This window comes from Monocercomonoides exilis (assembly GCF_001643675.1).
Source record: "Monocercomonoides exilis strain PA203 chromosome Unknown scaffold36-1065637, whole genome shotgun sequence".
Lineage (NCBI taxonomy): Eukaryota > Preaxostyla > Oxymonadida > Polymastigidae > Monocercomonoides > Monocercomonoides exilis.
This window is the reverse complement of record NW_027150581.1, coordinates 1,020,961-1,044,336: the sequence shown is the minus strand read 5'-3', so window position 1 is coordinate 1,044,336 and position 23,376 is coordinate 1,020,961. Positions and strand designations below refer to the sequence as shown.

Below are 23,376 nucleotides of genomic sequence, written 5' to 3'. Positions count from 1 at the left end.
AATGAAAACTGAAAATTGAAAAAACGGCAAGATGCTACTTTAAGGGTACCCGATTTTTTCGTTAAATCCATGAATAAATAGCTTAAAAATGCAATGTTAAGATATTATAAATTCATTAGGTTTATAATAACCAATTGATCAAAACTGAAAATGATTGAATGTTTTTTTATTCAAATCTTAAGTTTTACGAGACTTTTTTCAAACTTCATTAAAATACTTAAATTGAGTTATTTTCAACTCAAACAATTGCAAATAGCACAAATATTCAAATTTATAAACCTAAAAATGTCTTTTTATTGTTATTTAATTAACTTTTCAAAAAAGTTGTTCAAAATTTCAATTAGGGGTCAGTTGTTTTTGAGAACGAAAACCCTAAAAAAGTTCGATGATTAATAAAACATATTGTCAACACCAAAGAGTGTTGATGAAAGTTCAATTGGAAACATTTAGCCTTTTCATGAAGCTTATTAAAACTTTTTTAGGTACCCTTAAAGTAGCCCTTTGCCGAAAAAACAAGAATAAATAATCAAATGAAATTCATTGAGTTTGCAAGCATTTGTTTTCCTTTTTTTTAATCTGAATCTACTTCGTTTATCTTCGAAAAAGACTTTTCTTTTATGAATTAGATTGTTTTGTAACTTTTTCTTTTTTCTGTAAATCTCAGTTTATGTGTAATTGGCATATCCAATTTCACAACAATAAAAATCAAACTCAATTAACAATTTTAATAATAAACTGATCAATTTCCACACTTCTATTTTTTGTTGGCTTGATCAAACAATCAAAACATCTGCTTTTCTGGCCTTTTGCAGCCAAAATCGTTGATTTTGCTGAATATTCTTTTCATACTATTTTGATAAGAAAAACAAATTGTTTTGCGTTTGTATCCCTTTCATTTTGTGAGATCATCAACTATGCTTGAATTTGTCTTTTATTTCGTTAATTGCTAAACTTATCACATAAATTAACTTATTTTCTGTAAGAAGCATGATTTCCCACGATAATAGAGAGCATGAAGATGTGATTCTGGAGATGTCCAGAACAGAGAAGTTTTCTGGCTTGTGAACGTTCATTTGAATTTCTGATTGTGATGATTATTGTTTTATTAGAACTGTGTTCGACGCTTCAACTCTGCAATAAAGATATGCAGAGACAGAAAATCGAAGAGATGAATGGAATAATGGATTGGATGAGTGAAAAAGAATTTGATTCCATTTTCTCAAAAGAACTGTTCAATAAATCCATGAAATGATTGACGAAGAGAAACTCTCGATTGGGAATTCTATTGTGTTATTGAAACGCATTGGGCGTTGCAAAGCATTGAATCGCCTGAATATCTTAAGTTTTGAAAGATCTTCCTTAAGCGAAAGATTTAAAAGGATGATTTTTGAAGAAAAAAAGAAGAAGAAAGTTAAGAACGAAAAGCTTCTGGTTGAACTTTGTGAATGCTACGTTTCTCTGGTCCGCTTCTTTCCACCAAAATTGATAACGATTTGTGTTCCATGTCTTTTCACAGTTGCGTTGAAAAAAGAGGAAAACGAAGAGGCTCAGAAAGAAGTGGAAATGGCTTTGATTGCGCTGAGTTGCATTGATGAATATTCTGTGTGAGAATTTCTATCATATTTTTAACCTTGTTGAATTGTTTCTCTCTTTTTTTGAACAGGAAATGAAAAAAGAACTTTTTTTGAATGAGATTACAGAAATTATCCAATATCATCAGGAACATCATAACCTCACACAGCTTGCGTATCAGTCTGCTTGGCAGTTTTTGATCTGTAGATTATTCTTCGATGATCGTTTGGATGAGACAATAATAAACGAGCTGCATTTCGTGAGAGAGACAAAAAGAGAACTGGATGAATTGAAAAAACGAGTGGATTGGAAGAGAGAGAAAGGAAAAAGATGAAAAGAAACGGAAGAAGTTTTGCTTTTGATGAATTGGCTCAGAACTTTGTATAATTTCTTTGATTCATGCAAATTGTGGAGTGAATCATTTTCAAAGCTTTTTGGCTGCATTGCTGGGGTATTTCAAGCAGCAAACGATAATTATTGTGAAATTTGCAATAGATGCATCACTTTATTTTATGGAGCAGTGAGAAACAGATCTGTAGAAGTCTATGGCTTGCTTAAAAGCGGAGCAGTTAATATTGTTTTGAAGGAGATTCAGCAACCAACGTTGGATGACAAGGTGGCATTTGAAAGCTTGATATTTTTTGAATTGATTTTATGGAGATTGAAAAGAAATGTGGAATATGACTTTGTCGAATCGAAAAGAAAGATTATAAAAATGGAGGTATTTGAAAAGATGGAAGAGGAAGGACACGAAGACAGCATCACAAGCTTTCTTCAAACATTTGCTTTTCTGAACAGAAAGTTTTATTCAAGATTTTCGGTTGATTTAGAAGAACATTTTATATGTGTTTAACGAAATGCAATAAATTCACTTCAGTATTGTATTTTTCTTTTCTTTTCCCATTAATTCACCATATCAAAAAGGAGCAATATGTTGAGATTTTTTAAATAATTTTTCATTTCTTTTTAATGAAGAAAAGATACATAAAAAGATGAACAGTTTAGATATCTCTCAAATTCCAATCATTTCAACGAAAATCTTTATCAAATAACAAGTTGGATTCATCATTTTCTTTTAAGTGACAGTTGAATTCTTCGTTCTTTTGTTCATTTACGATTTCTCTTAATTTTCTCTTCGAATTTCCCACTTAATGTGGTTTCAATTGTTTTTCTCTACAAGCAAATATTTCTCTCCAAAAACTGTTTCTTTGTTCTCCATCGTTTTCACAGAGTCATTTCATCTATTTCGAGAGATTCAAAACACCCAAGAAACAACTGGCTTCCCTTCCAGCAATATTCAGTCAAATGACATTTTTCACACTTTCCCGTTCATCACTGGTCCATTTCTGCCTTTGTTTGTTTGTTAGCTTCTTCATTCACAAATTCTGTCTGCTTTTTAATTCCTAAATATAATTTGGCGCCAATGCATGAGAAGAGGAAGACAATGATGAAGATGAAGAAGAAGAACGAAATGAAATTTCTTGAAAAGGATTTTGCAGCAATTGTGATGAAAACTTTAATGAAGAATCCAGTGATCAGCTTTATGAGCACCAAAGACAACAATAGAAAACATGGCTGAAGAAGAAACTAATCAATTGCTCCAATTCAGAATGGGAATGACAAAACAAACCAATCAGAATTTATTGCTCTTCGCATTCTTTTCATTTTTTGTTCAGTTTTTCATATCTCTTTTTCCTTTTTCTTTCTTTTCAATTTGTCTTCCTTCGCTTTTCTCTTCATTCCTTTCATCTCTTCTTCTTGAATAAGGACACTCGTTTCATTCATTTCGTCTCAAAATGCAATTCTTCATAATTTCATTCAAATTTAATTTCTTTCTCTTTTTCTTCCTTTTTCTTTCATCATTCTGTTTTCTTCTGCCTTTTCCAATTGATGGAGAAAGAGAAGACACCTCACTCACATTCTTTTCTCACAATATCATCCAAAAGTTATTCTTCAATTGAATTTCCTCTTCAGTTGCTTTGTTATCTCATAAATAAATATTTCTTTGTTCATCAAACATTTTCCGTCCTTATTCTCTTTCCTTAACTGATATCCCTTAATCTTCGCTCAAAATTATTCTTTTCCTTTCTCTCTTCTTTTCCTCTCCATTTTTCTTCAATTCATGAAATGTTCCAAAAATCCATTCTTCCAAATCCGCTTTTATCTCAAGCTCAATACAAAAGCAATGAATTCATGAAAATATAAAACCTTTCATTTTTGCTTGCTGAGGATAAATTGAAAAGACGAAGTAAATGAATTCACAGCTTTGATGCAAATGATTGATGTGTTCGATGGAAAAGTCTTCATTTGCCTTTTCTCTTCCATTCTCCAATTTTTCTGTTTTCATAAACATTCAAAGTGCAGCAGCAGAAGAAGAAGAAATTCTGTTAAACATTCTTATGCTGTCTTTGATGATGATAGAAGAATAAGAAGAACGAAGAAATATCAAATGTTGAGCGTTTCATGTTTGTTGATGGCTATTCAAGAAGAATTTGAAACAAAATGTGTTTTTGGAAAATGGTGATGAAGAAGATGAACAATGATGATTTTTGTCGAAAGAGATGAGCTTCAAGAGAGATGAACAATGAACGAGAAATCAGCAGCAACGTTGACAGAAGGATGAAATGTTGAAAAATAAATCAGTGAGTGGGAAAGTTGATTGAATTACCAATGAAGATGAAGAAAATCATGAAGATGGAAATGTCTTCTGATATTCAATGTCTGCCTTCTGCTTCAAATGTCCCACAAATTGAATTGTGAATAAAATAGTTGTTCTGTCAGAACATGATAATAATTCTCCAAAAATACACTCATTTAAAAGAAAGTGCCAAATCCATTTCTGTGAAAGAGACTTGTCTCTCTTTTCGATTGGGCTGATTTCCTAGTCTTCTCTGTGTAACTTTTTTATTCTTTAGCAATCTTCTCTTTGTTTCATTCATCTGTGTTTAGTGAAAGGTTGTTAACATTTTCCAAAAAAGAATCTCCAAAAGCAATATCTTTTCGAGCAATGCTCAAAAAGAATGGATTTGAATCAGATTCGCTCAATTTTTTCTATTCTGCATCCCAAAAAAGGAAGAAGATGAAGAAGAAAATTACCCAAAGATAGTTGTTGGCAACAAAAGAGGAAGAAGAAGAAGAGCAAATATTGTGAAAAAAATTCCTCTCTCTTCTGGTGCATTTTTCTTTTAATTTAATCCAAATAAGCACATGTATTTTGCACCTCTGGCAAAAAACTCGGATTAAGAAACTTTTCTTTCTTTGATGATGCTTTCTGAACAACGTTTCGTTCACTTCTAAACAAAAATATCGATTATAGAAATGACAATGATTTTTCTGCAATCGGGGCTCAATATAATAAAATTATTTTCCTATTGAGAAATTTTTGAATTTGATTTTGAGGAAGTTGAAGAAGAGGAGGAGGAGGAATGATAATAATGATTAATATGAAGAGTAAGGAGAGGAGGGAGAAACAGAAGAAAAATAAGAAAAAGCATCTGAAAGAGAAATGGAATGAAATGAGTTTGATGATACCCTTTTGACGAGCTGGGCGACAAAGGCGAACAAAACTCATCTGAAGAAAATGCAGACATTAAGAACAGATTCGAATTGCATATCAGACAACAGCAGCAAGAGAAGGAAAATATTTTTAATGTTGCATCATGAGGATTTAATGGCTATTCAAACAACAAATTCTCAAACACGAAGAAGGCGTTCTTTCCATCAGTAAAATTTAAAAAATCTCGTCAATGAAGAGATTGGAGGAGGAGAAGAAGAAACCATATAATCCGCAAAAATGCAACTTGAAATAGATTTCCCCTGAGAATGACGCTCAACATAAAAAATGTTGTTGGTTGGAATGAGAAAAAAGATTTGAAATAAAAATAATAATTAGAAAAGCATTGATGATAAAAATTCCTCAAAAGAACACACCTGACTTTCCAATCACAAAAGCTGAAGATTGTTCAATCACCGATGTTGTCAATCTCCTTTCCCATTGTTTCCCAGTGCTCCTTTCTCTGTCATCCTTTTTTCCCACGTAAATATCCTGCTTTCGATATTATCATCCACATTTTTTTCAGACAAAATAATATTCTTCATATTTTCTTTCCAAGTGCTGTCCAATTGTTGGCATTCTTCTTTTCATTCTCATCAAAATGCTTTTCCATCGGATTTGCTTTCATCCTCTCCCAACTGAACACTTAAAATCTTCAATTCTCATTTGCTGATTATATCTCGGAATTCGCCTCTCTTCTGATATTCTCTTCAGAAAAGCAAAGAAATGGCCATTTATATAATTTATCAGATTCTTGCACTCTGAGAAGGCCACAGATGGAAACATCTTTAAAATGAACAAGAATAATAAAAAATGCAAACATCATAATTTTCATATGTTATTTTGGAAAATAAATTTCCTTCAAAGATGATTTTCAAAAAAATCATCTTGCTTAATTCCATCACCAATTCCCCGCTGTCGTTGTTTCGTTCCACCACGCAAAATAATATCTCCTATCCTGCAGAAAATATTCGTTTGCTGATCTCTCATTCCAACAATGGACAATCATATTCAAAGAAAATGATGCATTTTGATCATGATATCCATAACAACGAACAGAAAAACAGAAAAAGCGTTGTTTCTCTTCATAATATTTTGTTAAAAATGTCAGCAAAAGAAATATCGGTTTGAATGCACATATTATTTATCTTTTTGTGGTTTTAATTTTTCATTCACTTCTTCTATCCAATGATATTCAAATTCAATATGAATATCAAAATGGTATTGTTTTCTTGAACAATTTTAATTGAAAAATCTGTATATAGGAGACAGACAGCACAAAAAAGTTCAATGGTTTGCAATTGCAATTGCACGTGAATTCTTTTTGATTGGATTTCTTTCTTTTTTTTTGAAGAATTGTTTTCTGAGCTGGAGCATTGCGATGAAGATGATCAGAGAAAGAAAATCCTTGAAATGAATGAAGCGATGGAAGAGATGGATAAAGATGAATTCACCTCTGCTTTGACAGAAGAACTGTTCGATAAAATATACCAAATGATTGAAGAAAATAAATTGCATTGGGGAAATGTTCTTTTGTTGCTGAAGCATATTGGATTCATCAACGTGTCGAAAATATTTTTAATATATTTTTTTGATGAATCATCATTCTGCAAAAGATTTGAGAAGATGATTGTTGATGAGAATGAGAAAAAAAAGGATGAAAAGAACGAAAAGCTTCTGACTGATCTTTGCGAATGCTATCTTTTGCTTTACATCCAGTATTCTGAAGAGCTGATACCAATTTGTGTGTCTTTTCTTCTTAAAGCTGCCTCAAAGAATGAGGAAGGCGAGAAGACTCAAAAAGAAGTAGAAATGGCTTTACTTGCATTAAGTTGCATTGATAAATATACTGTATGAGCATAACTATTTCCATTTTGACAATTTTTTTTTCTGATTAGATAATCAAAAAAGACATGTATTTGGAGGAAATCATAGAAATCATCAAATATCATCAGGAGCATCACAATCTGACGACACTTGCATATCAATCATCTTGGAAATTTATGATGAATAGATTACTCAATTATAAAAGATTGGAAGATACTATTGTGAATGAGTTGCATTTTTCGAGAGAAGCAGCAAGCGAATTGGAAGATCTAATAAAAAGCGTGGATTGGAAGAGAGAGAAAAAAGAAGAGGGAAAAGAAGGGAAAGAAGTGCATATTATCGATAGATGGCTTACTGTTATTGATGATTACTTTTCCTCATGCAAATTGTGGAATGAAGAACTTGCAAAGCTAATTGACTGCGTTGTGAGAGTATTTCGAGCATCTAAAGATTATTACAGAGATATTTGCTATCAGAGTATTGATGTATTGGAAAAGATAACGGATAAAAGAAATGTGAAAATTGATGCATTGCTGAAGAGCGGAACTATTGATGCTGTTTTGAAGGAGATTCAGCGAACAACACTAGATGACGAAATAACAATTGAATGCTTGCGACTCTTTCTGAATATTTCAGAAAGACTAAAAGACGAGGAGAAAGATGAAATGGAAGAAGCAAAAAGAAAGGCAACCAAAAGGAAGATATTTGAAAAAATGGAAGAAGAAGGATACGAAGATACCATCACAACTTTCAATGAAACTGTTTATTTTTTCAAAGAAAAATATTTTTGTGTATTGTCATTGAATATTTCCGATTATATTTGGAGTGTCTGACAGAGAGAAATGGTATATATTTTGTAATTCAAAAATGAAATATTTTTTTTCATAGGTTAATGATTTTTAACAAACTTTGGATATGTTTTTTTTATTAATGAGGTTTTTTTTTCCAAGATTATTTGATAATTTTTCAGATTGTTCTGTAAATGTTTGAGGAAATGAGATGTAATTTAATCTGAAAATCAAAAATTTTATTTATTTTTTTTTAGCTTCATATCACAATTCGACAAACCTCAAATGAGTGTCATATCTTTATTTTTATCGTTTCACAAAATCGAAAACAAGCATTTTTTGAATCTCATTTCAAAAGCTAGTTTTTTCTAATTTTGAAACGGAGCAAAGCAAAAAAATGAAGAGAAAGAAGAAGAAGAATATGATGATGACTAAAGAAAAAGAAAAAGAAAGAGAAACGGAAGAAGAAGAAGAAGAAGATGATGATGATGAAATGATGTTTAATCGAGTTATTTTCAAAGTGGTTTGTATCCATCCAATTATGCGAATGAAGAATAGCATTTATCGTGTGATGTTCTGTTCATGAAAAGAAGGTTGCTGAAAAACTGATAATTGAAAAATCGTCTCAAAACCTGAGGGTGTTGAGATAATATGCATCTGCTATGAAGTGACGTAATGAATGAGATGCCAAACACAATGAAACTCTTTCAGCTGATTAACAAATGAATGACTCAAATTCCATTGACATTCAAAAATATGGATAGAACTATTCGCAATAAACTGAAATAGAACAATTAAAGTTTGCATTTGTACCAGAATATTTGCATCATATATTGTCTCATGGTGTTTGTTCCAGCCTCAAAACTGTTTTTTTTTTTTTTTTTTTTTTATTTCAAATTATTTATTTATTTATTTATTTATTTATTTATTTATTTATTTATTTATTTGTTAAAATAATGATTTTTCAAACAACACAACTCTTGATGATGAAAATACCGATTAGATTTGCAAATTTTTTAAATCCATTTTAAACTTTTAAATATTCATTTTTTTTTTATTTCTTGTTTTGATTTTCATTTTTTCAAGCGAAAGAAATTGAAAAGCTTGAATTTCTCGACTTTTGATGCAATCAGCCTGATTGTTAAAAGAGGAAAAAATCGAGAAATGAATATTCCTGAAAGCAAATCAGAAATTCACAAGCTCAAGCATATTGTGTGTATTTCATTAAATTATGTTAATAATGAATTTGATATGCAAATAATTATTCTATTTTTTTTAATGAAATTATTTTGGTTAATTATTCTTTTGTTCGACAAAAATATGAAATACATTTTCAAATAGAATAAAAAATTAACAGCAATATCTTTGTAATATATTTTAACTTTTGATAAATTCTCCTTGTTTTGATAATATTATTATGTATAATATAATTATTCCCTTAAGATAATATGGATAAATGGTTAATTCGTTTTCGATTTAAATGCACTTGAAAAAATTCAATAATTGAAAATAAAACTATTTTAGGATGACGCGGATAACAATTTGACTCATGAAGTTGGAGGGACATCGTCAGAAGAAGTCCAATCTCTTTTGCGCCATACTCATTCACCAATTTCATTTCAAAGTAGCATAGTTAAATTTCATTCAATTGCATCATTGAGCAGCTTGTTGGATGTAGAAATTTCTAAATTATCAAGTATTCCCGAAGCAATTATGACAACTTTCAATTCATTTGTTGGACCAAGCGTTTTTGCTCTTCCTTTCGCTTTTACAACTTGTGGATGGGCACTGTCATTGATCATATTACTAGCAATAGGTGCTTTTACGACATTTTCGATGTTCGTTCTTATAGAATGTAAAGTGTGGAAAATATAAATACAATTATCATTTTATAAAAAAAATTTAATGCTAAATTTTTGCTTAAAATATTTTTAAGAATTATTGCAGACCTCAAAACATGAAGACTCTTGTTGGCATTAGCAAAGAATGCTTCGGCCGTTATTTTAGTGTTCTTATTGAATGCTTAATGGTTCTATCTGAATTATGCAATTGTGTTGCATGTTTTATGATATCAACTTGCACATTGGAATCAATGGCACCAACTGTAATACAACAAATTTTTGTTCTTATTGTGTTTATTATGTTGTTCCTTGTATTATTTATCAGGTATGAGTGATTGATTCACAATTACAATAGATTTTTTGAAATCAAATTGAAAAAAAAAAATAAACATTTGCATTTATTTTTCTGAAGTTTTATAATAATTCTTTGCTTGAAATTCTATTCATTACATGTGAAATGCAATTTGTGATTATTTCAAACAATTCTATTTTATTTCAAACACAAAATATTTAGATCCATAAGGTTAATATCTTTCATGACTGTCTTTTCAAATATTTTAATCATATGTGTTATCGTTTTAATCATTGCGTTTGTATTAATTATTATTCACTCCTTTTAGGCTTAATTGATAACTTTTTTTAATTATTTCATATTTCGAATTTTCAATCAGAAACATTCTTCTTGTTGGTTCACCCGCAAGCAACCACAACCCTTTTTTGTGGAATAATTTACCATTCCTATTAGGAGTATCACTTTTTTCTTTTGAAGGAGCCGGATTGGTTCGCTGGTCTTTTTTGCTTCGATAATATAATCTAAATTTTGGATTTTATTTTTGTTTAAACTCAAATTTTCTTATCAAAATTCCTCCTCAGGTTCTTCCTATTCAGAACAGCATGGCCAGACCATCGTTTTTTATGTCAGTTTTATGCTTTGTTTTATTTTTGTCTTTTCTTCTTTTCTGTTGCTTTGGCCTTCTAACTTCTTTATTCCTTGAAATCCCAATTGATGAATTTGTTTTTGTCAACTCTGGATCCGGAACATCCTATTTACGACTTTCCGTTTGCTGTCTTGTGGCTGTTATTGGATTTGTTGAGCTTTATCTTAAGCTTTTCGCTGTTAGTGAAGCAATTGAAGAGTATAAATGTGTTAGATATGTGCACAAAAAATCTAAAGCTGCATACTGGATTGTTATTTTACTTCTTCGCGTTTCTCTTGTATCCGCTGCTGCCATTCCTTCTCTTACTCCATTTCGACGTCATTTTTGTTATTTTATATCGATAGCTGGATGCAGCGTTAGGGGTTTTATTTTACTTGTTCTTCCTCTTTTAATGCATCTACGTCTTGGATGGCGCAACATTTTCTGGCTTCGAAAGATGGCAGAAATTATAATTTTATCCATTGCTTCAGTTGTTCTTTGCTCTTCACTTGTGTTTGTGTTGAAGGATGCTGTCGTTTTGCTGAGCATGGAAAGTCAAAACGGTTGAATTCATTATCAATTGGTAGTTTGGTCAGCTGCTTTTATCTAAGACTTATAATATAATTATGGATTATATTTCTAGCAATTTTGTTAAAATGAAGCATTTGATTTTCTGTAATATTACCATTGTGATATTATAAGTTGAGTCTTTGTTGGTGTTTTACGAATGGTTTGTTATGGATATCAAAAAGAAAAAGAAATTGCAAACTAACATATTACTCTTTTATTTTTATTTTATTTTATTTTATTTTTTTGAAAGGATTTTGTTTCTTTTCTTTTTCTTTCTTTCTTTCTTTTTATGTTGTTGTTGTTGTTAACCTCACATTTGTAAGAGGTGCTTTCTTCATACGAAATTTCCTGTGCATAACATTTTGAAAGTACGTTCATAAAAGTCCATTATTTGAAAAAATAGTTGCTTCTTTAATTTGGGGAAATGGATTTTGCTTTATGAATTTTATTCCATTCAATATTTTCTAAATAAATTTCTCAATTTTTGAATTTTTTTGTAATTTTATGCATTGTTACGGTTGATTTAAAATGATATGATGACTGAAAAAGTTTGAAATAAATCTCAGTTTTTTTTCACAATAGCAAAAATTTTACCCCATTTTTCTGCATTCGAAAGTTTTCAAAACAGAATAGCACGCTCATAAAAGGGTATCTGTTAATTTCAATGGAAAAAAGAAGGAAGGAAGATATTCAAAGTTTATTTATCCAAAAAATTCGAATTACTAAAATATAAAAGAATTGAAAAGCAAAACGCAATGAGCAGAAAAATAAATTTTTAAAGAAAATGTCTCATCACTCCAGCATTTCACGTCCGAAGCGCTCTTCAAAATCCAACAAAATTCATCTCAAAATCTTAAACTTAATTACTTTAATTCTGAACTGCAAGATATCATTGATAAAGAGATAAACAGAAAATAAACAGCAAATGCATAATTCTGCAAAAAGACCTGTAGATGCTTTTGTGATTATGTACAATTTTCCATTGAGAAAATCTTTTCAAAGCTATTTAAATGTTGCATTTAACATGAAATATCATAGTTTTTTAACACCAACTAATCTTTTCCTTAAGTTTTTTCGAGTTAATACCAACTTTCGATATTTTCTTCATAGTTTTGACCGTTTGTATTCCATTTGATGCATATCCTCGAACTCCGATGTACAACTCTTTCGGAAGTTTGTCCAGATACGCTGGCGAAAGAACACCGTTTGCGTAGAAATATGCTCGCTTTTTCTTCATGTCCACTATTGTTGAAATTGAAGTGTTGTCTGGTGTGATTGGAAGTGATTGCAAATTTTTTCCATTCAGGCGCAACTTTCCCAATGTTTCGAAAATTGCTATTTGATTGTCATCTCCTGGCACAACAGTTAGGCTGTATGTCAATGGATACTTCATCAAGCATATCCCTGTGATAAAAGTGCAACATGATGTGTTTTCGAGTTTAACTTTGCACTTCCAAATACCAGACTTAATAAGAGGGTTAATAGGAATTGTTGCAGGCGAAGCAGAATTCCACCTAGCCGTGTTTTTAACCAATTGTATGTTTGGCAAAGGGCTTGGAAGGAAAAATGTTCCATTTTTTCCTTTCTTCTTCTTTGAAGTTGGCTTTACGTCTGATGATGAATCCGTAGAATGTATTGAAGAAGAGGAATCTTCGTCACTGAACTTCTCAGCGTCACTTGAATCGGTTGAGGATTCTGAGTTCGTATCATCTTTACTGCTCTGTTCTTTCTTCTCAGTCTTTTCCTTTATTCTCAATGAAGTCGTTTCTTCTTCGCTGTAGCTGTCAGTTTTTTTATCTGCTTTAGCTTTTAATTCTTCTTTATCCTTTATTTTTCCATCTACATCTTTTTCACTTTCTTCGTTATCATCTTCATTTTCGCTTTCCTTGATAAGACGTGATTTAAAAAAAAAAGAAAGAAAGAAAGGAAAAAGAAAAAGAAACATTTTAAAAAGGATGTAAATAATTCAAAATGTTAAATGTTTCAACATAAGTTTGTTGCGGATGTCAAACTGTTTCCTTGAAATCCCATGGTTCGTTCACAGCGATTGTAAGTTGGCTCAATTGTTCTTGGACTTCTTCAATTTTCTTGTTTACAAAAAAAGGAAAGAAAAGTGTTACTAAAAATAAAAATGGATAAATCCCTTTCGAGTAAAGACCTTGATTGAATATTTTTTTAATCTTTGTTCCATGTTTTTCAAATCTGATCTTTTGGCAAGTGAAGCAAAATTTGTTTCCTGTTGGATTCCGCCTTGTATGAATTAACAATTGAACAATAAAGATAAATAATATATTTTTTGTAAACATTTTTAATGACGCATAAAACAATTCTTCATTTTCATACGCAACTTATCGTCAAGCCCTCGAGCATAATCATCCGCCTGCTCCAACGATGACTCAAAATATTTGCTTACAGCTTCAGAAATGGTATCGGTTGATTTTGTAGAAACAAGATGAATAAGAGATTTTGCAGAATGTCTCAAATAATCCACAATAAATTTTTGTTTTGCCAACGAAAGCGACAAATCTTCAATTCCATATAACTTCAATATTTCTGCATCTGTTAGAGTTATTTTTTTTTCGTCTTCGGAAACTGGAACAGAAATATCCAATCCCATCAAATTTTTGTTTATTATGTATTTGATCGAATTTTATTTTTGTTTTGATGAACACGAATTTATTATCTGTTCATTATTTATAAATTTTATTTGTGTTTTTTATTAAAAAAAATTTAAATTTTGCAATTGCAAGTATGAAGTGCAGCTCACACACAGAAACAAGAGGCTAAAACTTTTTCCTTAAGCAACAGGCTGAAGCCATTTCGTTCAAATGAGCTTATTTCGCATCGCAATTCAATAGCCGCAACACCAAAAACGAAACCAAAATATCTCATGCACAAAAACTGCAAGTCATTTCGTTAACATTGTATGTTGCCTTTTACCGAAAATAGTATCAGTTTATTGATTTCACAAAATTTATACGGCCTGAGACAACTTTAAATCCGAAACGAAAAACTGTTTTTGAAAAGAATAATATGGGTATTCATTTTCAGAAAAAAATTATTAAATAAATAAATATTTATTTATTTCGATTGCCACATTTAAAAATAGATGTCGCTATCATGGGTATGTGCTAAAGAGTTATATTCATCAATATGGTGTTTATTATTATTATTATTTTAAAGTTGCCGAAAGAAATTTGCAGATTGGATGATATTTCAAGAGAAGAATTATATCCATATTGGGAATATCTTCAAACGATTCATAAAATTGTTTCAGAAGGTTCGATCTTTTTTTATTATCTTGGTAACGATAAAATGGATTTTGATTGAAAACTTCGTTTTGAAATTTCAGATCCGTTATGGCGGCTTCCAGATCTTTTAAACAGCTCATTTATTCGATTTCTTGTTGATTCAACGTTTTCACGAGAGAACAAAGAACTTTCGGTAATTTTTCCAACTTTTTTCCTTTAGATGTTTTTTGTTATTATTTATTTCAAGAATGCATCAATTAAAATTTTAGTGGACCTTATTCGACTCTTTTGTCCAAACTCATTGCCTCTTAAGCCAAAAGCAGTTGCATTCATTTTCAATGCTCTTATTGATGTTTGTTTTGTTTTATTTAATTATTCATGAAATGAAAGTCCTTTTTGCATTTTTTTGGTATTAACTGCAGTTTGACAATCCCATTTGTGCAATTGAGGGAATACGTGGGATTGGGTATGATTCTTTTGCATTGGAAATAAAATTAAGACTTACAAATTTCTTTGTTAATTAAGTGTGTTAATTGAATCAATCCCAAGATTTATTCCAGGAGTGATTCAAATTGGGTTTTTCGAAAGACTTGCAAGACGCATAGAGAAAGAGATGAAGCGAACGCATTATTTTGAAGAAGAAATAAGGACGCAGCAGAGAAGGAGGGGAAGATCTCCGCCACCAGATCAAAGCTCATTTGCCTCACGTTCATTCAAAAGCTCTTCAAAATCTCGCTCTCCACCTCCAAAAGTATCTCTAATTGCATCTGCAACATCACCGCATGCATCTCTTCTTACGTCTCCTCAGGTTTCTCCGTCTGCCTCTGCCTCAGCGTCTGTTATGGTTTTGTCAGGAAATCCACAAGAAATGCCTTCAAAACAGCAGAAAGCACAAAAAGTGGATTTACCAAGCATCAACCAGAAAAAGCCAGAAGAAACTGGACAGAAAGGGAAAAGTCAAGAGAACACTGCAAATGCAATCAAAGACGAAAAGAAGGAGCATTCTGTCTCACCTCCACCAGCACAGCAAAAGCAAAAGCAAAACAAAGAGAATGGCAAAGGCAAAGGAAAAGATGACAAAACATCAAAATCTCAATCACCTCCGCCTGTTGCATCGAATAAAAGAGGAGTCAGCTTGTCTCCGCCTACTTCTGCAAAGACTTCGTCTTCGTCGTCTTCTTCTTTTTCTTCAGTCAGAAAAGCAGCATCCAAATCACCTCCTCCGAAATGCACTGCTTCTGCTTCTGCTTCTGCTTCTGCTTCTGCCTCAGCCTCGTCTGTCTCGTCTTCAAACAATAAAAAAGATTTACCAAAGACTTCATCACAAAATTCAAATAAGCAAAAAGGTGAATCAAAAGCATTTTCTTTGTTTGAGTCCTCCTCATCATCTTCTTCTTCTTCCAGTTATAAGAAAATTGAAAGGAAAAAGAGAAAAGAAGAAGAAGAAGACGATTATTATGAAGAAGAAGATAAAGACGAAGACGAAGACGAAGAAGAAGAGGAAGAAGAGGAAGAGGAGGAAGAAAGCGATGTTATGGATGATAATGACATTTATGAAGATAATCCACAGATAGCAAAAGCCGTTCGAGCTGATACGTTTGAGTCTAATGATGCAGTTGCATTGAAAACGAAAACGAAAAGGAAAACGAAAAGAAGGAGAAACAAGGAAAAGATAGACAACGATCGTGATGGCTCAAAGAAAAGGATAGAAGCCTTAATACAAGACACAATGAAAGAAGAAGAAGAAAAGGAAGAAGAATGGAAAAAGAACTATGCTCAGTTTTATTTGTTTTGTGAGACTTGTTTGAATACAATTGAAAGATTTCTCCCTGAAGACGATGTTGGATTGGATGAAAGAGACGAAAAGGATGAAAAAGAAGCGAAAGAAAGTGAAGCAAAAGAAGAAACTGAGTTAAAGGAAGAAGAGACAAAAGAGAAAAAGGATCAAACAGATGAAACGTTGAATGATCAGACAGAAGAAAAAGAAAAAGAAAAAGAAAAAGAAAATTTCAAAGAAAACCAAAAATATAAGAAAGAAATAGATGTCAATGTGTTTAAATGTCTGCAGTCATTTTTAGGATTTGCTTTGACAATGAAGAATGCAGAGATAAGAAGAAAAGCACAAAAGATAATAGATTGGATCACTGTTTATAGTCAGAATAATGAAATGAACAAAAAAGCAGGCAAAGAAAAGGAAACAAAAGAAAAAGAAAAAGAAGGAGAAGTTAAAAAGCCTTTGCCAAAATCGTTGAAAGAAAGTTGGTCACTTTCAGAAGAAGTGACAAATGCTGTTTTGTTGTTGAGGCTTGCCTTGTCTTCATTTTAATACTCTTTCTATTTTCTTCTTCTCTTTGTTGAATATTTTAAATTCTATTCATTTTTTGTTCACTTTTCTTTCAACTTTCTTTGATATTCAGTGAACCACAAACAGCGCAGTCAGGTCTGAATCTTCTTCTGTGGCTGTTCCGCCACTCACGCAGCATGTATGCCCACCAGGCCATCTGCTCTTTTCTCTTCCATTCGCCTTTTCTCTCCATCATTTTCCGCATCGCCAAGCAGCGTTTGTCAAAGCCCTCGAAAGCATTGCTGCCCAGCAGCTGCTTCTTGAAAGATCTGCTGAGAGTGCTCTGGTGGTTTGTGAGAGGGCGAAAGGAGGCAGCGCTGAAAGTGGCGCGGATGGGGATTGCTTCTGACCTGGTGCTTGCCATTCCACAAGTGCCAGAGGAGTTGATTATGCCTTGCTTGGCTGTGGTTGCTGAGTGTGTCCGTTGGAGAGAAGCATTCTGGATTGTGCAGCTGACAACACCGTTTGTTGAGACGCTGATAAATCTTAGTACTTTGCATTCCCACTCGTTGTCTTCGTCGTCGCCCGCAACAACCAAAGAAATTACAAAGATGGAACCATATCTTATGCCTTCCATTTATCTCCTGATGCGTTATGCTTCTGAACCAATTAAGTTTTGCGAAATGTTTAATAATCCTTATTTCAGAACATTTGAAGATAAAAAGACTTTTCGAATTCTGCAGAAATTCGACAGCCCTCTGAAAACATTTAGCTCATTTTTGTGCAAGTTGGCAGCTTCTGCTGTGGATGATAGTGTTGCTGATGTGGCTGGAGTGCTGTCTTTACTTCTGTGCGGAAGATACCCATTTGAATGGACAGAGCAGGAGAGGGGCGAGAAACGGAAAGCCAGAATGAAGGAGTGTTGCATGTGTGACGAAAAATATTTTTATTACCAATATATTTACACATATAGGAGTTGTTCCAACAATCCAGATTCAATGCACTCTGAACCATCTGTGGCGATTTATCCCTCTGAAACACATCCAATTGTTCAGTCATGCATTTCAATGCTATTTGACGGAGATGCAGATGTGTGGAAGATAGCATTCGAACAAAAGCTGGAAGAGCTGAAGAAGCAAGACACAGTAAGCAACATAGAGGCATCATCATCATCATCTGCATCAGCTACTGACTCAGAAGAAGACTGGAGCAAATTCGACGTGAAAGAAAATAGCAGTGTTATTTTTGAAGAACTTAAGAATGAAATGAGACGTATGGAAGACCTTAAAAGAGAAGCTGGCTTCAACATTCCGCAAACATCTGCTAATCAAAGTTATCTTCAAAGAGATCAATTCTCAAGTGTACAGGCAGGCAGCAGTTCAAATGGGGATCAGAAGATTAAACAAGGAAGTACTTTGTTCAAAGAAGTCTGTGCTTCTTCTGAATGTGAAGAAGAAGACGAAGAAAAAGCTTATATGGATAATATTATAAACTCAGTTGAGCTGTCAATTCCTGTTGATCCTTTGGTCAAAGTTGAAAGTGGATTAACTGCCATGTCAATTTTTGGAGAGAAATATGAAATCGATTTCAGAATGCGGCCACTTTATTCGCGTGCTACATTTTCCAGAGCACTTGAGCTTTCTTCGTTCCCACACCCACGAATCGTGCTGTGTGCATTGTATGCGATGGACGGCTTTACAGTTTCAGCTTTTGGCTTTCGTGCAGCCGGAATGGATAACTTGCATTCAGCTGCTAAGCGAGCATCTAACATCATCACAGAAATTTACAATTACCAGCAGAAAATGAAGAAGGCGTCCACAGTTTTCGAAGGAGGTACTTATTATTTAAAAGCGGATGATGCAATGCCTTCTTCAGTTCCCTCTTGCTCGATTTTCCCTTCCTGCTATGCATTTGCAGGATGCGAAAACGAGATCCTTTATGCAGCATTTCGTTTGCTAATTCACATTGTGAGCAGTGAAGCAAGAGACGACTCCTTTTTGCCAGATAAGACAATCTTCCGAGCCTGTTTCGAAATTCTCTTCGGCCGATCTGATTTTGCAAGATGTTTTATTTCAAACGAGATTCACTCTCCTCTCCTTTATGTCCCGTTGACTTCCTTCGATTCGCCATCTGCTTGCTCACTGCCTCCACAGATAAGTGACTGTCTCTGGGTGCATGCAAACAAGAACGATCGACAAATTGATTATCCATACAAATATGAAGATGGGTGCAGATATCAAGTGATAGCTTCACAAACCTTGATAGCTTTCCTTTGTAAATCTGAGCAAACACCGCAACTATCCAAAGATCTTTATTCTGTTGGATTTAGCAGGGAACTGACATCAGATTTCTGGAATAAATGGTATGCAGATGACAACTTTCATTTCTAAGTCAATGTGCTGATAGATGAGGCAAGAAATCTGCTCTTTCTCATAACAAGTGATACCTTCAACTGCACAAGAAATGATTGAGAGTGGATAGGGGATTATTGAAAGCAATTCAATAAACCTGAGATATTTTTATAATTGTTCTCCCCTGAACGAATTTATGCTCACCACTAAGAATGATCTGTTGACTTGCCTTGTTCTGTAATGATTGAATATAAATTTGCTTTGCATTTTACAAAGAGTTATCCATTCACTTTTGATTATTTTATGTTTTGATTTTTCAAATGAGTTTTGACAGTTTTCTTTTTCTTTTTCTTTTTCTTTTTCTTTTTCTTTTTCTTTTTCTTTTTCTTTTTCTTATTCTTATTCTTATTCTTATTCTTTTCTTTCTTTCCTTTCTTTTTTTCAAACGAAGGAGGAAAAGCATTAGAATTTCTATGTTGTTGAATATGAGAAATGTCTGTGAAGATGATTTGACTCTGTAATACATTTATTTTTAACTTTTGTGATGTATTTTAACATATATTTTTTATGAGAATTTTATTTTTATTTTTAATTGAGATTGTATTTCCCTCTCTCTGTTTAATAATTTGTTGGATTTTTCGTTGCTTTTTCTTTAAAGACATAACATAATGTGAGGAAAAAATGCAGAAAAGGTTTCTTTATTAAGTGCTGTAACTTTAAGTCATTCAATTATTCAAGTTTGTTTGAGCAATTTTTTTTGCTAATTGTTTTGAGAACTGCGTATGTTGATGTCTGTGAAAAGTATTTTAAAAATTCAAACAATGATGAGTTATTATCCTAGTATTATTTTTTATTCTGGTTTAATTTTTACAAATTCATAAATGAACAATAAAAATAACTTGACACTCAAAATCATTTTCTTGAATTGATCATTAACGATATATAACTTAGATTTGCGAATGGAAAAGAAAGAATGATAAATTGAGAAAATGAAAATTTTCTTTTCATTTCTTTATTTTTTGAAAAACTTTTAATATCAATATTCAAACTTTGAAGAAAAAGAAAGTGGTTGAAAATTCAATTGAAGATTTTGAGAAGTTTCGAAAAATTCGCAGAAAACTGTAGTGTGAATTTCTATTGTTGCTCAAAAAACCGTTGCATTTATCTGACTATATATTTAATAATGTTTTTTGTTTTATTTGCAAGCTTTTTGACCAGATGCTTTTGCGATGATGATATTGTTCGATTTATTAATTCAAATCCATCTATCAGTTGGGTTGCTCAAGATAACATGTTTTCTAAGATGAGCATAAATCAAATAAGGGAAATGCTTATGCAAGAACCAATTAATGAAGTTTTCCAACCTTATGAAGAAGCATATCACCTACCATCAACATTTGACTCAAGAGAAAAATGGCCCCACAAAATTCATCCAATACGTGACCAAAAGAAATGCGGATCTTGTTGGGCTTTTGCGCTAACAGAAGTTCTTTCGGATAGATTCGACATTGTTGGATGTTCTAAAGGTGTTCTTTCGCCTCAAGATCTTGTATCGTGCGACGAATTAGATATGGGATGCAATGGTGGGCGGTTTGAAACTTCTTGGAAATGGGCAATAGAAAAGGGCATTACAACGGAAGAATGCATGCCATATACGAGCGGATGTGGTTTAACTGGATCATGCTCGTCAAAGTGCAAAAATGGCTCTGTTGTCATTCGTCATAAAGCCGATTCTTATCGGCAGCTCCATGGTTCGGAGATTCAAGAGGCTATTTTCACAAAAGGTCCAGTAGAATTTGGAATGGCCGTGTACATTGATTTCATGTTTTATCGAAGCGGGGTTTATCATCATGTAGTTCCATTGAAGATGGGATATCACGCTGTGAAATGCATTGGATGGGGTGTTGAGAACAATAAGCCTTATTGGCTTTGTGCTAACTCTTGGGGGAAGGGATGGGGTGATCGAGGATTCTTCAAGTTGCTTCGCGGCAAAAATGAATGCAGTGTTGAAGGAAACGCATTCGAAGGTGATGTGAGCTGTGAAAAATAGAATTAAGAAAGAAGAAAATGAATTTAAATTTGAAAAAAATTATTGTTTTAAAAAAATTATGTTAAGACATTTCATTTCTTCAGGTTATTTTATAATTCCAAATATTTTAGTTTTTAGTGATAATCAAAAGTTTGTTCTTTTATTATTACTGTCTTATTTCGTTTACAGAGCAGAACAGAAGCTGCTTTGAAATTATCTTTATGCAAAAAGTTGTTTTATTTATCCTTTATAAAGTGCTCAAGAATTCAAATATCTTTTGAATAAAAGCAAGGCAAAACAACAAATAAATGGAACTGATTCCTGGAAAACAATTGTTTAAAGCTTATTCGATTCAGATAATACACCAAAAATAATTCAAATTCGAAAAAGAATAATTCAATTTCGAAAATGAATAGGGTTATTATTTTATCCTGGCCCTTTTTCTTTATTCTGACCCAAAAAAATGAAGTGAAAAAAATTAAAAAAAACAACATGATTAAAAGAAAACAAAATCAGAATTAATTCTTCTAATAACTTTCCTTTTTCCTTCACCTCGATTTAATGAATTATCTTTCTTTTCATCTTCAGAATCATCGTTTTTCAAATGAAGAAATTTTCTTTTTATTTTTTTCTTTTCATCCACAACAGTCTTCACTTCATCTTTCTCCTTTTCATCCATTTCATTTTCCCTTTCAATATTCATTTTCAAATGATTTTCCCATTTCTCTAAAAGATTTTCGTCGGCTATCACTTTTCCATAAAAGTTGAATCTGTTTCTTAGGGATGGAAGAGTGTAAATTGAAGATTCGGGAAGTTTCAAAAGAACTGGCCCAGAAGAATTGTGCAGAACACCACTGCAGACGAAATCTTTCTGAATTACAGAAGGTGATAATGCAGTGTGGATGGCTTGAGGCAGAACGTCGGAAATTGCTGCTCGTTTGGAGGAAGATGAAGAAGAAGATGGAGCCTCAAATTTGTCTGTCAGTTCAGATTTGAACACAGCAAACACACCTCTGTCCAGTGGTTGACAGAGGTGTGTGCTGTGTGGCACAAAGGTTAAAACGTCGACTTGTTGCTTTTGGAATTCTCGCCAGATCGATGGATCTGCGCGAGAAGTGTGAGAACCAAGAAGGAGAAGAATGTGTTCGTTTTCAAGTGACATGCGCTTTCTTCTTTCGATGACAGAAGGTAGAAGAACGGTGAGAGCATGCCTTTTAAAGCACTCGTTATCCATCCAGTCGCTTCCATTTGCCCATATCTCAAGCGTTGGAGATAACAGGCATTTCAGCTCATCTGGCAGGTTTACGCTTGGCCACAAAATGACAGAAGGAAAGGAATATCCGTCCGCTGCAACAGCTGCTACGAATGTTGAATTGATCATCCTCTGTGGTTCTTTCGTAAAACCTGCTTTTGAATCTGCTGTATGAACTACAAGCCGTTTTGAGTCTGTGGGAACGCGCGTTGAAGATTCATCGACATTTACAATCAAAGCTGAATTGCAATGGAACTTTTCATGCAGCTCGTCGAGTGTTTTATACCAGGGTTAAAAAACACTTCTGCACGAAACAGCCAGTCTGTTAATGTCCAAATTCTTCGGCGTTCCAGTCATCATCTCAGGATGACGCTTGGCAAAGCCATACGTGGCTGACATTGAAACTTCGGAAAATGTTGCGTCTTCATCATCGTTGTCGTTTATAACATTTTCTATCTGAAAAACAAATGATTAAAACATATTAATAAAAATTGAACAAACCAATTCTTTAGTTTTTTTTAAGTGAGACATGTTCCAGACTTTGCTTCAATGTGAATAATGTCTAAAACTCTTTGTTCCTATTCACCCACTACTGCTGCAGGTCTGCTAACTTCACCAACCAGCCTTCCTTTTCTCAGAGCTCCAACTGCGTTCTTTATTCCTGTTCGGCTGAATTCCTTGGAATTAATAGCATCCGTAATGCGAACAACTCCATCAACAACGATGTGAGCAATTCACTCCAACCGACTGTGGTATTTCCTGAACTTGCGTGAAGACATTGCTCTCTGTAATTTTTTCTGACCTTCTTTTAATTTTATTTCTGTTGCCATTTACATTTTTTTATTAATATTTTTAAGATCACAATAATTTTTTATTTTTTTAATTGAAATGAATTTAAAAAAAATCAAAAAATTACATTTTTCACAAACAAAAGGTTTTATTCCCCATGTAACCCTCCAATTCCACACAGAAGTTCAACGAAGGGGCTAAACCCCCCCATCTCCCCCCATGCGAAATTGGGTTTGTTTCAAAATGTATTTATTTTTATCTATTGAATTCATATATAAACTTAAAAATCTTTAAAAATATGAAATTGTGGGAAAAGTTAATGATTAATTATAAAAAAGGTCTTGATAAAAAA

At 32.8% G+C, this 23,376-nt stretch overlaps 6 protein-coding genes across 6 annotated transcripts; 4 read left to right on the top strand and 2 right to left on the bottom strand.

Moving 5' to 3' along the window:
• Positions 1–6,229: 6,229 nt before the first annotated feature.
• On the top strand, positions 6,230–7,934 carry MONOS_11877 (uncharacterized protein; the record flags this gene model as incomplete). The annotated part of the gene is made up of 5 exons (XM_067864449.1): positions 6,230–6,250; positions 6,391–6,418; positions 6,480–6,976; positions 7,024–7,713; positions 7,923–7,934. 5 exons carry the CDS (start codon positions 6,230–6,232, stop codon positions 7,932–7,934), a joined length of 1,248 nt encoding a protein of 415 aa, XP_067723790.1.
• A 1,246-nt stretch (positions 7,935–9,180) lies between these two features.
• MONOS_11878 (putative Transmembrane amino acid transporter protein) lies at positions 9,181–11,649 on the top strand. The gene is made up of 6 exons (XM_067864450.1): positions 9,181–9,199; positions 9,265–9,600; positions 9,677–9,906; positions 10,096–10,170; positions 10,253–10,361; positions 10,455–11,649. The coding sequence occupies exons 1-6, from the start codon at positions 9,197–9,199 to the stop codon at positions 11,064–11,066; spliced, it is 1,365 nt and encodes a 454-aa protein (XP_067723789.1). The 5' UTR covers positions 9,181–9,196; the 3' UTR covers positions 11,067–11,649.
• MONOS_11880 (uncharacterized protein) lies at positions 11,558–13,701 on the bottom strand. The gene is made up of 4 exons (XM_067864452.1): positions 13,412–13,701; positions 13,227–13,318; positions 13,081–13,155; positions 11,558–12,953 (listed from the first exon to the last, which is right to left on the bottom strand). Exons 1-4 carry the CDS (start codon positions 13,683–13,685, stop codon positions 12,111–12,113), a joined length of 1,284 nt encoding a protein of 427 aa, XP_067723788.1. The 5' UTR covers positions 13,686–13,701; the 3' UTR covers positions 11,558–12,110.
• Positions 13,702–14,101: 400 nt separating this feature from the next.
• MONOS_11881 (uncharacterized protein) lies at positions 14,102–18,993 on the top strand (the record flags this gene model as incomplete). The annotated part of the gene is made up of 8 exons (XM_067864453.1): positions 14,102–14,192; positions 14,252–14,348; positions 14,421–14,512; positions 14,567–14,671; positions 14,742–14,785; positions 14,845–16,623; positions 16,737–17,531; positions 17,577–18,993. The coding sequence occupies exons 1-8, from the start codon at positions 14,178–14,180 to the stop codon at positions 18,991–18,993; spliced, it is 4,344 nt and encodes a 1,447-aa protein (XP_067723787.1). The 5' UTR covers positions 14,102–14,177.
• A 1,252-nt stretch (positions 18,994–20,245) lies between these two features.
• Positions 20,246–21,004, top strand: MONOS_11882 (putative cathepsin B5 cysteine protease; the record flags this gene model as incomplete). The annotated part of the gene is made up of 1 exon (XM_067864454.1): positions 20,246–21,004. The coding sequence occupies one exon, from the start codon at positions 20,246–20,248 to the stop codon at positions 21,002–21,004; it is 759 nt and encodes a 252-aa protein (XP_067723786.1).
• Positions 21,005–21,355: 351 nt separating this feature from the next.
• MONOS_11883 (uncharacterized protein) lies at positions 21,356–22,766 on the bottom strand (the record flags this gene model as incomplete). Its single annotated transcript, XM_067864455.1, has 3 exons — positions 21,356–22,474; positions 22,538–22,691; positions 22,737–22,766. The coding sequence occupies 3 exons, from the start codon at positions 22,764–22,766 to the stop codon at positions 21,480–21,482; spliced, it is 1,179 nt and encodes a 392-aa protein (XP_067723785.1). The 3' UTR covers positions 21,356–21,479.
• Positions 22,767–23,376: the final 610 nt, after the last annotated feature.